Below are 18109 nucleotides of genomic sequence, written 5' to 3'. Positions count from 1 at the left end.
CAATTAGCTCCTGAGTATTTTGAATATAATTCAACTAGCTAATGCACACATTGACAAATCACAATTATTGGTCATGCATCGTTTTCTCTAGGTTGGTATTTTTAAAAGGATGTTCAATGTAAGCCAGTTAGTTCTTAGCATTCATACATTGTTTTTCTACTTCTTGGAAGATTGCAGGATCTTCTAATGTTGGAATTCAGACCTCTTACATTTTGCATTCAGTTCGAGTATTCGTTAGGACAGCTATTTGCAAGTTAAACTTTGTTACTTCTATTTTATTATACGCATTTATTTAATTGCAAAGCTTATTCGCCCATGCGATGGACCGACCAAATTAAGGTGGTCCATTGAATGACTCTACCAGACTGTCGGCCAGCAGCGAAAAGTGGCGACAGCTCGTAGGGCGAATCACATCTGCCCCAAAAGATGTCACTTCGTGATGATCACGACCGCTCTGCCAAGAGTGTAACGAAGTAGAAGAAAGCTTTTTCATAAAATATTGTCTCAGATAGAAATGGTCTATATACAGCGTGGCGGTACAATGGCAACATTAAATGGACACAAACTACTTAACCTTAATCAAAATTATAAAAAAATAAATTCAAAAATACGTAATTCACCTAAAAACCATTGTTTTAACGCTTATTATTAAATATTCGCTTTTCGGCATTATGAAAATTGGTGTGTAGAAAAAATACGAGATTGTCTAATGAAAAACTATATAATTATTCTGCCCGCGATTTTGTCTCCAATAGTTCTTATCGCACATCCACGGGGACTTTTAAATTTTATCAGGATAAGATGTAGGTACTTACCCCATCTAATACTCTGTAGGCCAAAATTGGCTGTTTAGTTCACCATGAAAGCAATAATAATCTATAAAATTGTTGAGTCTTGCTATTGTTTTGTACAAACGACCTCGGCTCAACAATAAAAAATATAAGTATTTTGTTATTCGTTGTATGGTTTCTTGTAGATTTTTTAATTATATAAAGTAGTATTTAATCGTTTGTACGCACGTTCCGCGTTCACAATTCTAGTAATAAGCATAACATTAAAGTCTTAAAAATATTTACGGTCATAATTACATATGTATTATTTATATTAAATTAAGTTTTTATTCTTAGTACTTATTTTTATTATAACTTTTATGATAACCTTTTACTTTTATTTTCTCCAAGGAATTAAACGTGTGTCAACTATGTACAAGCAATCAATCTGTCATTACTCATTGAAAATTTTATATTGTTGCATAGTAATAAAATATTGTGATTGCGCAATTGATATATTGTCTGCAAGTTTCATTGAACTATTTCAAAGTAGCTGGACCTATGTCCAGCTTTTTAGGAGCCCATAAGGAATATACCCACATTTAAAATAAAAAAGACGTGTAGCACTCGGGGACTGCCGCGGTGAAGCTATTGCATAGCATTTTTTATCAACTTATGCAATTATAATTATTATTTATTTATTTTATTTATGCAGTATTTTTTTTAATAAAATTAATTTTAATAAAAGCAAACGGGAACTGAGTAAAATTTAACTTGCAAGATTTCATTACAGACAGGCAACGGGACAGGTGAAACTAAATAAAAATGCTTGTCATAATAATAAAAATTAAAAAAACGTGATAAAAAAAATAAAGAACTTAAAAAAAATCAAGATGTCCCCAGGCTCGAACCTGGGACCTTCTGCATATGTTATAACCGCTGTTCCACGGCAACTGTAAAAAAAGTGCCGAAATATCTATATACATCAAGTAAGTAAGTGTTAGCTTACTTTCGTTACGGAATTTCTGGATTCGGTCCCCACGCTCAAGGCCCGCGATAGAAGCTATGCAATAGCTTAAAATATATAGATTATAAATAATTATTTATTTAGTGGCTGTTTATCTTACGCTGTGCAACTGGAGATGGCAGTATATTGTATCGGGTTAAATACTCAAAACAAGTAGACATTCGTCTGAAAAGCGTGAAATACTCAAAACAATAAATCTGAAAATTATTGACTATCTGTACTTTACTTAAATTTTAAGCCTTTTATTCTGAGAAATTACATGTTACACATAAATTATTTAAAAATATATATCCATTACTAAATATGTAGCAAGTCGATAGCGAAGTCTTCGTATGTTTGCCGTTTCCTGGCAAATGCCTCATCCATATATTTCTCTTTTCCTTTTTTACACAAAATAGGCACACATAAGAAGCATGATAAAACCTATGTAACCTTCCATTATTTTCAGTCACTGGCCAATCTGGTCCTGGTAGTTCCGTTTTAGTCCTGTTTGAATTGATACCGTCCTAGCTTACCATCTCTTGAACTGTCAAACTAACTGTAGTCACGCAATAATTATTATATGTAGTTTACTATGGGCGCTTACAATGGGCCATATGAGGAAGCTCACTGTTGCTCAGCGGGCAATGGCGAGGGCTATGCTTGTAGTTTCCCTGCGACATCGAATCAGAATGAGGAGATCCATATGAGAACCAAAGTCACTGACATAGCCCAAATGATTGCGAAACTGAAGTGGCAGTGGGCAGTGCACGTAGCTCGGCGGACAGATGGCCGTTGGGGTAGTAAGGTCCTCGAATGGCGACCACGTACCGGAAGGCGTAGCGTTGGCCCCAACAGGATGGACAGACGATATGTTCAAGATTGCGTTGTTGGATAAGGGCAGCGAAAGACCGATCGTCATGGCGATCTTTGGGGGAGGCCTTTGTCCAGCAGTGGACCTCTTCCGGCTGAAATGATCATGTTGATGATATGTAGGTAATCTCAAAATACAGAACAAACCGGAAACCGTCAACGCGTCCAATAGTGAGGCGGTGTAAACTATGTTAAATTCATAAATTGTAAATTAGCAAGGGACGACCCGCGTATTGTTTTCAACTAGTTGCAGTTGTTAGTTTTTATATAATTACGTCGTTGTGTCGTACTCACTTACAAAAATGCTACAGCCTACAAATAAAATATAAAAAAAAAAACTAAAATGCAAAACTGCGAAGAAATCGAATGGGATTACATTAAATCTGCAAGAAGCACATTTTCAATTCGCTTTATTAAAATATTGAATTTATTAAATAAGCTTTAAAAGCGGTAATGTATGGAGCGTTTATAGCACTGAGCGGGGGTAAGGGCGGGGGAAGGGAGTTACTTGGAGTTTGGACACAATGGGTTGCATTGAAATGTGTTTGAACATTCGTTCTGGTTTATACTGTATTTGAGTAGGTACGTAGGTCATATAATTCTCTAATAAAATTTAAATTAACATGACTGACTATTTTTATCCTCGCAAAAGTCCTAAGCGCTGTCTTCGCTTAAAAAAAGTCTATTGGAAGCCCTAAAAATCCTATACATTTAAAACACATTAGATCCAATCTCAAATTATTTATGAAACGATTGTTGACGCGCTAAGGCTCACGTAGGCGCCTCACTCACACACATAAATTATAATATAATATTATCATGAATCATTTTGCAATCGTGCTAGATGTAGTGTTGTGTCGATTTTGCATTTATCGAGGCTGTTGTTATACTCTGTGAATGCGTGCAATAACATCGCTCATTACTTATTCAATTTATACGTGTGCTTATTCACGCGGACTATTCACGAAACACGTGCTGTGTGGCTTAGAATTGCCGTATTATGGAATATTTTAACGAGTCTAATACTAACAGAACTATCTTACAATCATTTTTTTTATGAGAAAAAATTACGAGCCGTGTAAGATCACCTGATGTTATCTAAGTTATAGGCAGGATTCTTGAAAAAACCAAAATTCAGAGTGACATTGCATTAGGGGCCATCCATAAGTTACTTCACACGTAAGGGGGAAGGAGGTTGACGAAGTGTGACATTGTGTGACAAGGGCCGGGGAAGGATCACAAATTCTGTGACATATTTTTTTCAAAATATAATACTTATGTATTTTGTATTGAAGTATCGAATAACAACACTAAATTAAAAAAAAAACTACATACTTGCTTGCAAATATAAGGAAAAAAAATTATGTTTTGTTATTTATTCTGCAGCACTGCAAATTCGTAATGTAGGTACGCAGGTTATATAAATGTGACCAGCTGTGACAAGGGCCTGGGAGGGATCAAAACATCATGAAACTAGTGTGACGCAATTTAGATGGCCTCGAATTTATCCGAGTAAACTCACTAGCTTCTATGGCGCCAGCGAAAAGTATTTTCGTATAGGTACCAAAACTTCAAAATCTTTGAGAGTACATTTTATTTTGTACTTATTAGTACCATGTTTTGTTTTGGATCTGTATTTTTTTTTTAAATTTTCTAATCGTAGTCATATTGCCACTATAACAAGAAATATCAATCAAAGTTTCAGATAGTTTAAAATCGTCTTCCCAATGTAGTAATTTCTGTTTGATAATCTCAATGGCCTCCTATATTATCTATACTAATATTATAAAGCTGCAGTGTTTGTTTGTTTGTTTGAACGCGCTAATCTCTGGTACTAGTGGTCCGATTTGAATGATTCTTTCAGTGTTGGGTAGTCCATTTATCGAGGAAGGCTATAGGGTTTTTTTTTTAAAATAAGGGATCCGTAATAAAATTGCTATTTTGTAACACAAGGTGTTAAATCGAAAACCTATTTTTGCGTGCGCTGCAAAAACTATTGACAATAGAACAAAATGATGTACAGGCTATAATGTAGGCAATATTTTATTACTTATAAAACTATCGCGTGAATCATACTTTATATGGCAAAACAACGTTTGCCGGGTCAGCTAGTTATGGTATAACTAAGATAAACTTAAAAACTTAACACATAAGAACCCCTTTTAAGTTAATCTAAGATGTTATAGGTATATTGCCTCTCAGTTGAAATTGCTTCTGGGTTGTGTAGCTTAAGCCAGTGATTTGCAACTGACTCCAAAAGATGTTCGGTTTTTGCAGACTTTTCCATGTTCTTCACCATTTCTTCTCCCACGGCTTAAGAAGATAAGTAGGTACGTTTACAGTTTACACCCACTTAACTGGTAATAGTGGTTATAATCATGACAGTGACATGAGAAGTTATAGGTTTGTATACAATCACTTTACTGTCAATAGTTTTCAAAACTATGACAGCTTAGGAAGTTGTTTTGTACGCTTAACACGTCATATATCTGGAGTGACAGAGGGAGTACTTGGAAGACATCAATCACGCAAAGTTTCTTATATTTCCTTGTTTCATGATCCTTATTGATTGATCAGTACTCATGCCATCAATGAAACAACATCAAATAGGTACTTACGAGTAACATCATGCGTGAATAGAACAGCATCCATGTACCTACTCAGATCAATTAAAAATCCTTCCCTTTTCAACCGGGGATATGAAAATCTTCGTCTCCTTCTCTCGAATATGTGCGAAGGGAACAATTGCTGGTCCATGAGTCAACTCGTGGTGCTGCTTGCGGTGCCAGGTCAACCTGTTATAGTTAAAAAATCGTTGTATTTGTTGGATGCAATTACTAATCATGACTATTATTTTCACGAAACATCCCTACACAAACAATGAATTCAAGTTCTGAAGGTGTAGATGTTATGCGATCATTTATATATGTATATATAGTTTATTCTTTATTTCTTTTTATGAAATAATTTATTTAAACACGATTCATATATTGGAAGCACCTAGCTAATTAATATTTTGTTATATATATAAGAGCCATTGTAAAATACTAAATTTGATTGAAAAGAGTGGCCGTTGAGTTTCTTTATAGTATTGTGGTATGTTCTCCTAACGAGCTCAACTTTTTCCGAACATAATATGGTAAATTCAATTTAAGAGAAACAATTATAGTGAAGATTCAAAACCGCTTTACCATTGAATATTATTTGACTTTGACTAAGGTCTAAGTACGCTATTATAGATCTCAGCCTAAGTTACCAACCGCAGCTCAGTTAGACGATAGCGCCTTTGAATTATTTGAGTTTGACTTTGACTAAAGTCTAAGTACGCTATTATAGATCTCAGCCTAAGTTACCAACCGCAGCTCAGTTAGACGATATCGTCTTTGAATTATTTTATTTTGACTTTGACTAAAGTCTAAGTACGCTATTATAGATCTCAGTCTAAGTTACCAACCGCAGCTCAGTTAGACGATATCGTCATTGAATTATTTGATTTTGACTTTGACTAAAGTCTAAGTACGCTATTATAGATCTCAGTCTAAGTTACCAACCGCAGCTCAGTTAGACGATATCGTCATTGAATTATTTGATTTTGACTTTGACTAAAGTCTAAGTACGCTATTATAGATCTCAGCCTAAGTTACCAACCGTGGTAAGACGATATCGTCCATTTGGATACTGATAATTTCTTCTATGTTTGTTGTACACTTCAAAAACAAACAAAAGTTTGAACACAAAAGTCAACGATTTCTCATTTTTTTTTCTGTGTCCTTGATGAGTGATGACGCATTTCTAGTTGAAGCCGTGCTCGAGGAAAATAGTTTAATCAATTAACGTGTCCTTAATAAATTAGCAAATCTTTCCTCATTAATTTCTTTGAAACTATAAAAACCAGATTTATTATTATAATTAGATAACAATAATGTATTTGTACTGTTGACTCCGTTTGGATGGATTTTTGTTCTTTAATTGCTGAGTTCAAAACTCGTTATTGTCAGACCAAAATATTCCCACCACCCGATTTACCAGTGGGAGTCCTTTGCTCAGGTCGCCGGCTAGAGTATGGGTACCACAGGGCGCTGTAGCTAGTGAAATTACTGAGCAATTGAGACTTAATATCTTATGTCTCAAGGTGACGAGCGCAATTATTGTAGTGCCGCTCAGAACTTTTTGGGGCTTTTCAAGAATCTTGAGCGGCATTGCATTGTAATGGGCAGGGCGTTTCATGCACCATCAACTGAGCGTCCTGCTCGTCTCATCCCTTATTTTTATTTACATAAAAAGAACCAAAAGAGAGAATCAGAGTCCACAGACCACTATCACGCAATATTAGTATAAATAATATTTAATTATTTGAAAATGCTAGCATCTGGGTATATCTTTACAGCAAAATCATAAACGTGCCCCGGCAATTTAAATAAATAAATAAAATATTTTATTTAATGTGAATCGAGGAGAGTGGCTCTGTAAGCCGTAATACAGATTCCTGATAGTTCTGCTCCAACTGTTAAAACTTTTTATGTAAGTACTAATATACTAAACTTTGTGCATTGCATTTATTTGTATATTTATGAGAATATTATGTAACTTTTTGTGAAAAATTTTTTTCTTAGATAAAATTTACGTCTACATAGTCTCTTGCTGTAAGACAACCGATAAAAACAGGCCAGTGTGTGTGACAAGCTACGTCTTACACTCGCAATTTGTATGACACTTTGTGTAAGTGAGCGTGAATTGCTCAAAATAGAGGTTATTAATGATCTGAGAAATAATTATTATTATTATTCCATCAAATGTTTACTCCAGGTAGACCCCTAAATAAAAGGAATGCGAAGCAAAAATACGTTCATTAGACGTGGAAAGGACCCTTTCGTGGCTACGATGTAAAGATAATGTACCAATGAGTTCAAACTGATCCCCATTTGGATGACGTTTGAAACGCACGTGTGGTTCACACTAGCCTTTATTGGCCCCTGTCAAGCGATTTTATTCTGTATCACATAAGCGTAAGACATAAATCAGTTTCAAATAAGGCACCCACGACATTATATTGGCATAAAATTATGGCTTCACGCGGCCGACATACCTATACTAAATACATCTATGCAGTACGAGTCATAGTAAAATAAACTCTAATACATTATTATATTTAGGTATTATTTACTTTGACACCACTGTAATTATTAGCTCCGTTCGTAAGTCATTGGTATGACGATCAAGCATTGGTGTCGATGTGTCTACTGTTTATTCGACGTTCCTATTTCACTTGAATGAAACTTGATAAGCCCTTTTTATTTTAATGGGGTTATTGTCACAATATCATTAGGGCATTATTATTGTAAAGTAATAATTATATCACCCTGGATAAAGTAATCTCAGATGCGACATAAATAGTTAATATGGCTCATGCAAAGTCGAACTCAAATAATGTTTAATTAAATAGATTTGGACAAAGCTCTTCTCATTATGCAATATGTATGTCGGTATAATTTTGTAAATTTGTTGTGTTGCATCTGAAATACATTTTGAATTGATCGTCATGTTTAAAACATTGAAACTTCTTGAATCCGACAAATTGTAAATTTTATCCCATTTAAATTTTTATAGGTACAGTACATACATAGCATTATTAATAAGTTCTCTAGCTGAAAATACAACACAGACAAATAATAAGAAAGTGTAATAAAGTGAAATCTTAGACTAATGATTGTTCTCTGCTGCGCTCCAACTAGATACCACAGGCTTAGTCGCGACTAATACTTCGCCCAAGTGGGCGTACTCTAACAATGTGTGACGTTGACTTGCCACATTTTCTGTTGAACTTTGCTAATAATTGAAACTAAAATGCCGGGTTGCGTAGTAAAACTTTGTAAAAATAATACTTACTACCTACAAGAAATAAGAAAGGCACTGGGATCACATATCATCAGTAAGTAAACTGTATTTTGTATTTTATTAATTTCAATGTAAAATAACACGAAGTGTATGTTACAAAATTTGAAAGATGCCATTGAGTGTCAAGATGCCACGCACACAAGCATCTAATAGTTACCGTAATAGACTGTACAAGAGATTATTAAAAAAAAAAAGCTTTTATTTATTAAAAAAAAGAAATAGGTATGATAGATTTTCATAGCCTTAAGCCTAATGGCGTGCTATTCTAGTGATTAGGCAATGGTTCTTATGTTTGAAAAATGATTAGGTATTCCGAATTGAAGAGACTGAGTATTTCAAGAAACAATAAATAGGTATATAATTGCGTTATTGCTTGATGTTATCTTGGATTCGTTGGTTTCATTGTTCTAGATTAAAGTTAATACAATATGTAATGTAATTGAAAAGCAATGTTAGGTTTTAGTTAGTCAGCGATGCTGGAATGTAAATCACAATGTAACACTACAAATATGTATACTTTGACCATTTCAACTTCGTTTTGTCAACCTAGTGAACAGCTCACCACTTCTGAATGTAGAACAGGAAACAAAGAGCTCATGATCACCTGCAGTTGGTAGATAAGTGAATGAAAGCGACACGATAGGAATCCCTTTTCGTTTCGTTCGTTGTGATATGTAGATTAATTAAACGCATCCATTGGGTAGGTATACGGTTACCCGCCGTCCGCCGGCTTAATCTGGATATGTCCAGACTTTAAGACTCTAGTCCGAGTCTTGTCCGGATTTTTTTAACTTCTTGCATAGGTACCTACATTAAGTACACACACTTTTTTAAACTTACCTACACACTAAGTACATATAAACGCCTAGCAGTCCATCTAAAACAATGTCATTAGGTATAACAACGTAAAAAATACATCTACGCCTTGTAGCAGAGATACCTACGATCTATTCGTGGAATATTTTATAACGATCTGTGATGTCATGCTTATGATGTATTAAATTACAGTTTGTAGTTGCTTTGACCTTTCTAGCGAGCAAGTATTTTGAGATACCTCCTAATAAATACATACCTACATGAAATACCTACGTTATTAGGAAGTTCTCTATGTTACAGACTGTGTTAATGTTAATTTAACTTAGGTAAGTAGGTACTAGTTACAGCGAAACAATAAGTACCTACCTTCCTATGTACTTACGTATAAATTTATCTGTTAAACTATCGTTTTGCGTTTTTATACTAATGGTACTTATGGTTATGGTGGATAAGGGTAAGTAAAGGAAAGGAGGTAGGTAGGTACCAAAGGTATTTAGATTTCGAAAAGTCTGCCTAGGATAACATATTTGTAAGTATTTAGCCTCTGTTATCAACCAAATGCATTAATTACCTATGGCCAACGAAATAATTATATTATTATAACACTCAGTAGATATATTATACGTAGAAACTGCGTAGGTAGAAACTTTGGACCGCTGCGGCCGGACGCGAGCGCACGGCAAGCGGTCGTATCGCCCATAAAAACAACTTTCCTCGAAATGGTGATGGCGCTAACTAACTATTGCAACGTTAAAGGCAGTATAAGCCAAAAATATGTATAGCGCTTAAGCTCTTTTTATACTGCACACCTTGGAGTCACTTGTTGATTCGAGTTGCAGCAACCCGAGGGGCGAGGCGCGCGGGCGCCGCGGGGTAAGCGCCGCTGAGCGACGGTCTGTCTACGATGCCGAGCCGCTGAGCCGCCGAGCCGGCGACACCCTGTCTGCCACGGACGGCGGCGTTGCCGCTCCGAGCGCATTCTTGCCCGCCCGCGCCTCCCGCCTCACCTCCCACAATCCACGTACCGCCCGCGCGCTCACACCGTTCGGCAACGTCGCATATAAACTTGTTTCGTAAACGGATGTGGCGGTGAACGAAGCGGGGCTTGGCGTTTTTATCGGTCTCTTTCATACTAGTTTACTTCTGTGAGTTAGAGAAGGCAAGCGATGGTGGCGCTACATGCTATCGGCTCCCACTTGCGGCATTTTTTCACACCGAGAATGAGGCGAGATTAATGCTTTAAGCTATGTATACACTTCAGTACTGTCTTCAAATTAGATTATATTATTATATAATTGTAATATTTTAATATACTGCATTTATACAAGATAGAATATCTGATTTATATAGAAGAGCATAAATTATTTCTTTATTTTATATAGAAAGACTGTTGGTCTTGTGTTCAATAATTATCAATAAAAGTAAAAATAGTAGCAAAAAGCCAATTTAAGGTCCTCACGTATTGCAAATTATTAGTTTAAGTTTAGTAACGAACACTTATGTTACTGCGAACGACAGTAGTAGATATAAGCTGAGATGAGCCGATGCTACGCTTGTGTAAAATAGGTCTAAGCCTACTTGCTTATCAATTTTATTAATATTTCTGCTCACTCGCCACAAGTATGAATTTTACCTGTACTTGGATTTGTCTAGCGATGTATGTATAATATTAATTAAAACGCAACAGACTTACAGGCGTATTTTTTATATGGAATAGGAGGACAAACGAGCGTACGGGATACCAGAGGAATCACAAGAGCGTTGCCGGCCTTTAAGAAAGGTGTACGCGCTTTTTTGGAGGTACCCATGTCGTATCGTCCCGGAAACACCGCAAAAGGAAGCTCATTCCACAGCTTTGTAGTACGTGGAAGAAGCTCCTTGAAAACCGTACTGTGGAGGACCGCCACACATCCAGATGGTGGGGATGAAATCCTAACTTGTAGTGTGTCGTGCGAAGGTGGAATTCGGCGGCAGGAATCAGGTTAAACAGCTCTTCGGAACACTTCTCGTGATAAACGAGGTAGAAGACACACACTGAAGCGACGTCTCTACGCAACGCCAAGTGATTCAGCCGTTCACAGAGCACTGGGTCCGAGACAATTCGAGCTGCTCTGCGTTGCACGTGGTCAAATGGATCGAGCTGATACTGAGGTGCGCCAGACCAGAGATGACAGCAATACTCCATGTGTGGCCGGACCTGCGCTTTGTAGAGCGCTAGAATGTGGGCCGGCTTGAAGTATTGCCGGGCTACTTCAAGCCGGCCAATCAATAGATGACGCCCAGCTTCTTCGAAGCCAATTTCGCATGTATGTCATTGTTGGAGGTGTCCAACATATCATTGATATGCAGAAGAAACAGCGTGGGAGATAGAACACAGCCTTGGGGCACTCCAGCGTTCAAGGGCTTAGGTTTCGAGCAAAAACCGTCGACAACAACTTGTATGCTGCGCCCAGTGAGGAAGCTGAAGGTCTACTTGCATAAGCTCTCGGGAAGCCCAAATGATCGAAGTTTTGAGAGGAGCGCCTTGTGCCATTCACGATCAAAGGCCTTCGCTATATCCAGGCTAACTGCCAGGCCTTCCCCTTGCTTTCAATAGCCGCCGCCCATCTATGTGTTAGGTATACCAGAAGATCACCTGCTGACCGTCCATGGCGAAAGCCGTACTGTCGGTCGTTGATCAACTGGTGACCCTCTAGGTATAATAAAAGCTGTCGACTAATTATGCTCTCCATGATTTTGGAGAGCAGGGAGGTAATGGCAATAGGCCTGTAGTTTGCCGGATCCGAACTGTCTCCTTTTTTATGGATCGGATGGACAAGGGCTGATTTCCATGAGTCATTTAATTTATAAGCTGATGATATAATTTTATATTTACAAGTGAAAGTAACCAAAGAGCATTTGAAAGGATTAAGATCAAGCTTATTGGCTTGGCTTATTATGATTAGTTGTCAAGTCGAGCTAGGTCAGCTTGAAGGTTCTCAACATCATTAAGTGTTTCAGTGGTATTAAATAACTTCATATTATCAGCAAAACACAGCAAACGAGTATTAAGAAAGCAGGCGGAAATATAATTAATAAACATGGTAAAAAATCAATAACTTGCAACATCACTTCAGTATATAAAATGAGGTCATCAGATCTAAATACTAGGATAAAGTGAATTAAATTAAAAGAATTAAACGAAATTAATATGAAGTTTATAATCAGTTATTGGACCGTGTAATAATCGTTTATTGCTAAGTCACTGTACCGATATATCATTTAAATTTAAAACAGCAATAAATTATTTCGTTTTCGTTCAATTAATTTCTTATATTTTAAATCCTGTGTAGGAAGAGCAGGATAATCACAATTTCAAGTAGAATTTGAAAATGAAGCTATCCAAAAAGTCCGTAAAGGAATTCGGTCATTATTAACCTTAATCATTTATAAAATAAATAAAAATAATTCAACAGTGTATGCTCGGCCTACACCGTGTGGTGAGTCGGCTCTAGGCTCGGCCGCTCGCCCCGCGCCGCCCCGCCCCGCTGACGTCCGCCAGCGACGCGGCACCAACCGCGACACCCGACAGTCAGTCCGGCGCCGACAGCCATCACGCGCACACGTAAACATTCAACATGGCCGCTGCCCACACACTTTCGGTTCCTGCACCCGCCGAGCGTCGCCCCGAGGGCCGCGCTGGCTCGCGACGTATATTCCCGCCGCAGTTCAAATTGCAAGTGCTGGATGCGTACAGGCGAGACGCACAGTGCCGCGGGAACCAACGGGCGACGGCGAGAAAATTCGGAATCCATCGACGACAGATCCAGAAATGGCTGCAAGCCGAGCCGGCGCTGCGAGCGGCACTTCTGAGGCGAGCGCCGCAGCCCGCACCGTCTCCTCCCCCGTACTCGGTGGGTTCTCCGGAGAGCGCCCGGTTGCCGTCACCTCCGCCGCCGCTGCCGGTGGTCACCACGACCTCTCCGGTCCAGGTGCTCACGGGAGTCGCGGCGCCGGTGCCGCGAGCTCAGTCGTTCATCGCGGAGCCCATCGACCTGTCCGTGCGGCGGTTGTCTCCGCCGCCCGCGCCGATTCCGTCCTACGCCCCCGCAACACCCGTGCCACCCAAGAAGCCGTTCAAGTTGTTCAGACCATACCTGATGGAGGACGAGGACGACAAGCGCGCGTCGCTGGCGTGCGGGCGCGGCGGACATGTATCCGCGTTCGTGCCCGTGCAGAGTGCGGCGGCGTGCTCGCTGCCCGCGTGCTCACCGTGCTCACTGCCCGCGTGCTCGCCGTGCTCAATGCCCGCGTGCTCGCCGTGCCCGCCGTGCCCGCTGCCCGCGTACGCCGCGCCGCTCAGGTGAAGCGGCCGCGGAGCCCGCCTTCTACTGTGATCTAGTCGCCGGCCTCCAGTTAGGGTTGCCAGATAGAAACTTATCAAACCCGGGACATTTCTAGGACAACGGTGTCGGGTCGCGGTCATAGTAAGAACTATCTTGTAGTATACCTCCCGCCCGCCGCCCACACACACAGGCAGCCAGTCGTGTCATTTGGTGTCAGTTTATTTTGTTACAAAACTGGTAGGTTTTCGGAATGCAGGACAATAAACTCTAGTAATTAGACAGGGGACGAGACGTAAAATTCCGGGACAATCCCGGAATTCCCGGCCATCTGGCAAGCCTACCTCAAGTCCATCATTGTGCCTTATTACGCCATAGTGCATTACATTACGATGGTATATTTTGTGAATAGATTTAGATTTGTAATATAAGATGAATATATTAAATGTATTTTTATATGTGGGATTTATGACTTACCTACAATATTGAGAGTTATGATTATTATTATATTATAATAAATGATGTTGTTTAATACAATGCGCTGGTATTATTTCATAAATAGGTTAAGGTTTCCCCCATTGTGATAACGGGGCAGGTAGCGCCGGCGCCTCGGGCTACCTGCTGCAGGGACAGTTGGCACTCACTCCACTCGTCCTCGCAATAACTGTTGTCCATTGATAAAGTATTCATTCACATAATATTGCTAAATCTCGTAATATTATTAGCAATGTTTTGACTCAGTAACTGCAACATCCCTAACCTGATCACCTCCGCCATATTTTCTTTCAATCCTAGAGGAATCACAAGAGTGCTTTGAGGGCCTTTGGGGAAGTAAACCTAGTCCTATCCTCCTAGAAACATTGGGCAAGGAAACTTGTACCGCAGTAAGTTACGTGGCAGAAAGTTCATTGAAAAAGTTAAGATAATAATTTTATACGCCTAGATAAACTTGGGATAAAACTTTGCTAGAGTCGTATCTATCTATATAAATAAAAATAAATATTTGTATGTCCGTTCAATATGCTTTCCGGATTTATTAATCAGATTGTGATAAAACTTTGATAGAGTCATATATATCTAAATAAAAAATCAATTTTCGTGTTATCTGTTACTTATGTTTTAGAAACCATTGATCAGATTGTGGTGAGACTTTGATAATTTTCTGGGGACGCCCGTGACGGTTCCTGGCGAAAAAAATTGTGTTTTTTTTCACACAACGTTTTCTTTCCACGGCCACTCTGAATATACCGACCACACTATCTTCCAGTCCAGCACCGCGGGAATAGACACTAGATGAATGTTCGTGCTTATGTTGTTAGTCATTGTTCCTAGTTATTGTTTTTTTTTTTCTTTTGTTTCCTTGTTTATTATCTAAGTATCTAATTATTTTCTTTATTATCCTTTTGCTCGTGGCTTATTTTATTTATATTTTTCAAAATTATCTTCCTTTTTTTAAGTTTTAAACAAAGAATGTGTATTACTCAGATTATTTATACTTCTAGATAGACGGTGACAGCTGTGAATACGTCGATAAAAATTGACAGCTGACCTCTATTTAATCGCACACTAACACAAACATTTAAACAGCTAGTATATGACGTGTTTTGGCAAAGACACTAAAGTCATAAACCTGGCCAGTTTTCATCGGTTGTCTAGCAGCAAGAGGCTCTGTCTAGACGTATAAACTATCCAAGGACTATTATAACCATTAGACATGTTGAGATATATAAGTGGAGTGTACAAAATTATAAAATATTTTTAAATGTGTCCATAGATTAAGATAGTTATGTGCACGTTGGCTACCTAATAAATAAATAATTTCAAAACACAATATGTCATAGTAGGTAACATCGAGACTGGACACATCGCGCAAGGAAATTTATTGTTGATTGTTCTACAGAGGTGAAAGTTGAAACTGCTATACATAAGTACTGCAGGTAATAGACGAACAGTATACTAGGGTACAGACAAACACAGCGTGCGAGAGAGAAGAACATCTATTGAATCTTTTGTTACTGTAACCGATTTTGATTTACAAGTCGTAGGAAATCTGCCACGCTTAGCATTAGCTACTTAGTCTGGGTAGCACCAACTAACTTAAGCAATAACAAACATGTTAAAGTGACGGTTAAGCAAAACATGAATTGCACCATTTACATGACGTCATAACTTTAACTACTAACCATAAAAATCTACGGCCGTTTTCAATAACCTTTCTATCCTTAGTTTAACTTACTACAGATCTGAGAATGATCAGAGTTTAACTTATTACAAATCTATCCTTTTACGCTTACTCACATTTCAATAACCTATCGATATAAAGCATACTATAACGATATTGGACATAACTATGGATAGATAAGATCTTGTCATTAAACACGGTGACAGCAATGTATCTGTAACTAGGGACACGTTGTTGAAAACGGCCGCTAATATTCGCCGGTTAAAGCTCATGGTAATGTTAAATAGCGACCTGTCAAAAGTTTCACATAAATATTCGATATTGATTTATATTTCACTTTTTAACTTTAACCGTGCCAAGGCACGATGCAGGCAAGATGGTGCAACACATTCCGCAGTCTATGTTAAAGTCAGCGTTACTACGTTAAATTTGACTTAAACCTTAACTACAACAGCTAATCAATCAATCAAAACAATTTATTGAAAGTAGGTATTTCAAAATACACTTTTTCACTTCAAATAATTACAAAATAATAATTTATAAGTACGTCATTATTAGAAAATGTAAATAATCTATACTATAATATTATAAAGCTGCAGTGTTTGTTTGTTTGTTTGTTTGAACGCGCTAATCTCTGGTACTACTGGTCCGATTTGAATGATTCTTTCAGTGTTGGGTAGTCCATTTATCGAGGAAGGCTATAGGCTTTTTTTTTCAAAATTAGGGATCCGTAGTAAAATTGCTATTTTGTAACACAAGGTGTAAAATCGAAAACCTATTTTTGCGTGCGCTGCAAAAACTATTGACAATAGAACAAAATGATGTACAGGCTATAATATAGGCAATATTTTATTACTTATAAAACTATCGCGTGAATTATACTTTATATGGCAAAACAACGTTTGCCGGGTCAGCTAGTATGAATATAAAATGTAATAAAATGCAGCAATGTTATTCAATGTGTTATGTGCTAATAAAATGCAACCCAGAGTTTTTTTTAATATTAAACAGTAGTTTAGCTAGTAAGCTAACGCATAATGACAAAACAAAATTGCTCTCGCATTATCGGGCTGTCAGGTGGACCTATACCCTAATATTTACTGACGGCCGTTTTCAATAACCTATCTATACTTACTTTAACTTACGGACACATTGCTGTCACCGTTTAATGACAAGATCTTATCTATCCATAGTTATGTCCAATATAATTATAGTCCAATGCTATCTATCAATAGGTTATTGAAATGTAAGTAAGCGTAAAATGATAGATTTGTCTACCTCTAGTAAGTTAAGCTACGGATTGATAGGTTATTGAAAACGGCCGTAAGTCTATAGTTAGTGGTCAGATTGTGGTGACTGGTGACTGGCGAGTCATGATTCATAGGTGGTACGATGATGACGTTGGTGACCTACCTACATATTTCTACATATTATTAACTTCTTTATACACTGTTACAGTCTCGCAAGTGTAAATAACATAATTATTATTAATATCATCACGATTTCAATGTGCTGACATAATAAATTACTTGCAGTATGAAATATTCTTCATAATGCCTAACAAACGACTATTGAAAATTTTATTTAAATACTTAGATTAAGGATTGGTCTCCGCTGCGCTACAACTAGATACCGCACTACCTAAGAACAATAGCAATTTGGCACTGAATGTCATCTTTCAAATTATGTAAGATACGCTTCGTGTTATTTTACATTTAAAATTAACAAAATACAAAATACTGATGATATCAGATATGTGATCCCAGTGTCTTTCTTATTTCCTGTAGTATTATTTTTACAAAATTTTACTACGCAACCCGGCATTTTAGTTTCAATTATTAGTAAAGTTTAAAAGAACATAGGGCACGCCAACGTCTCACATTGTTCGAGACTGGCTCGAGTTCTCTCACTACGCCTGCGGTATTTAATTGGAGCGCAGCGGAGACCAATCCTTAATGTAACTCTAAATAGTTAATTAATTAATTGAATAAATTATATACAAGTCATTTGTGCTATCCACACATACACCTAGCGTTTTAAAATATGCAAGGGGAACGTCAAAAGTTAAAACAAAGTTGTTTCAACATAATAAAATGATTTAGATTCAATGTACGGATGCTGTTAAAATGATTGGCAACTAGTTCGGGATATTAAATTATTTAACCCTAGTATAATATTTAGAGTTTCAATATTTATTAAATATCTACATATTATACACAGTCATATTTACCTATTTCGAATAGTG

The 18109-nt window shown here is 37.6% G+C and overlaps 2 protein-coding genes across 2 annotated transcripts in view; both read left to right on the top strand.

Annotated features, from left to right (window-relative positions):
• Window positions 1–18109, top strand: part of LOC126971740 (uncharacterized) — a 280527-nt gene that overhangs the window by 45513 nt on the left and 216905 nt on the right. The window lies entirely within an intron of this gene.
• Window positions 12918–14219, top strand: LOC126971735 (uncharacterized). The gene has a single exon (XM_050818120.1). It carries the CDS (start codon window positions 12978–12980, stop codon window positions 13704–13706), a length of 729 nt encoding a protein of 242 aa, XP_050674077.1. The 5' UTR covers window positions 12918–12977; the 3' UTR covers window positions 13707–14219.

Source organism: Leptidea sinapis, chromosome 24 (assembly GCF_905404315.1).
Source record: "Leptidea sinapis chromosome 24, ilLepSina1.1, whole genome shotgun sequence".
In the NCBI taxonomy this organism is placed as follows: domain Eukaryota; kingdom Metazoa; phylum Arthropoda; class Insecta; order Lepidoptera; family Pieridae; genus Leptidea; species Leptidea sinapis.
The sequence above is the reverse complement of the archived record's forward strand: the minus strand, read 5'-3'. Positions and strand labels throughout refer to the sequence as shown.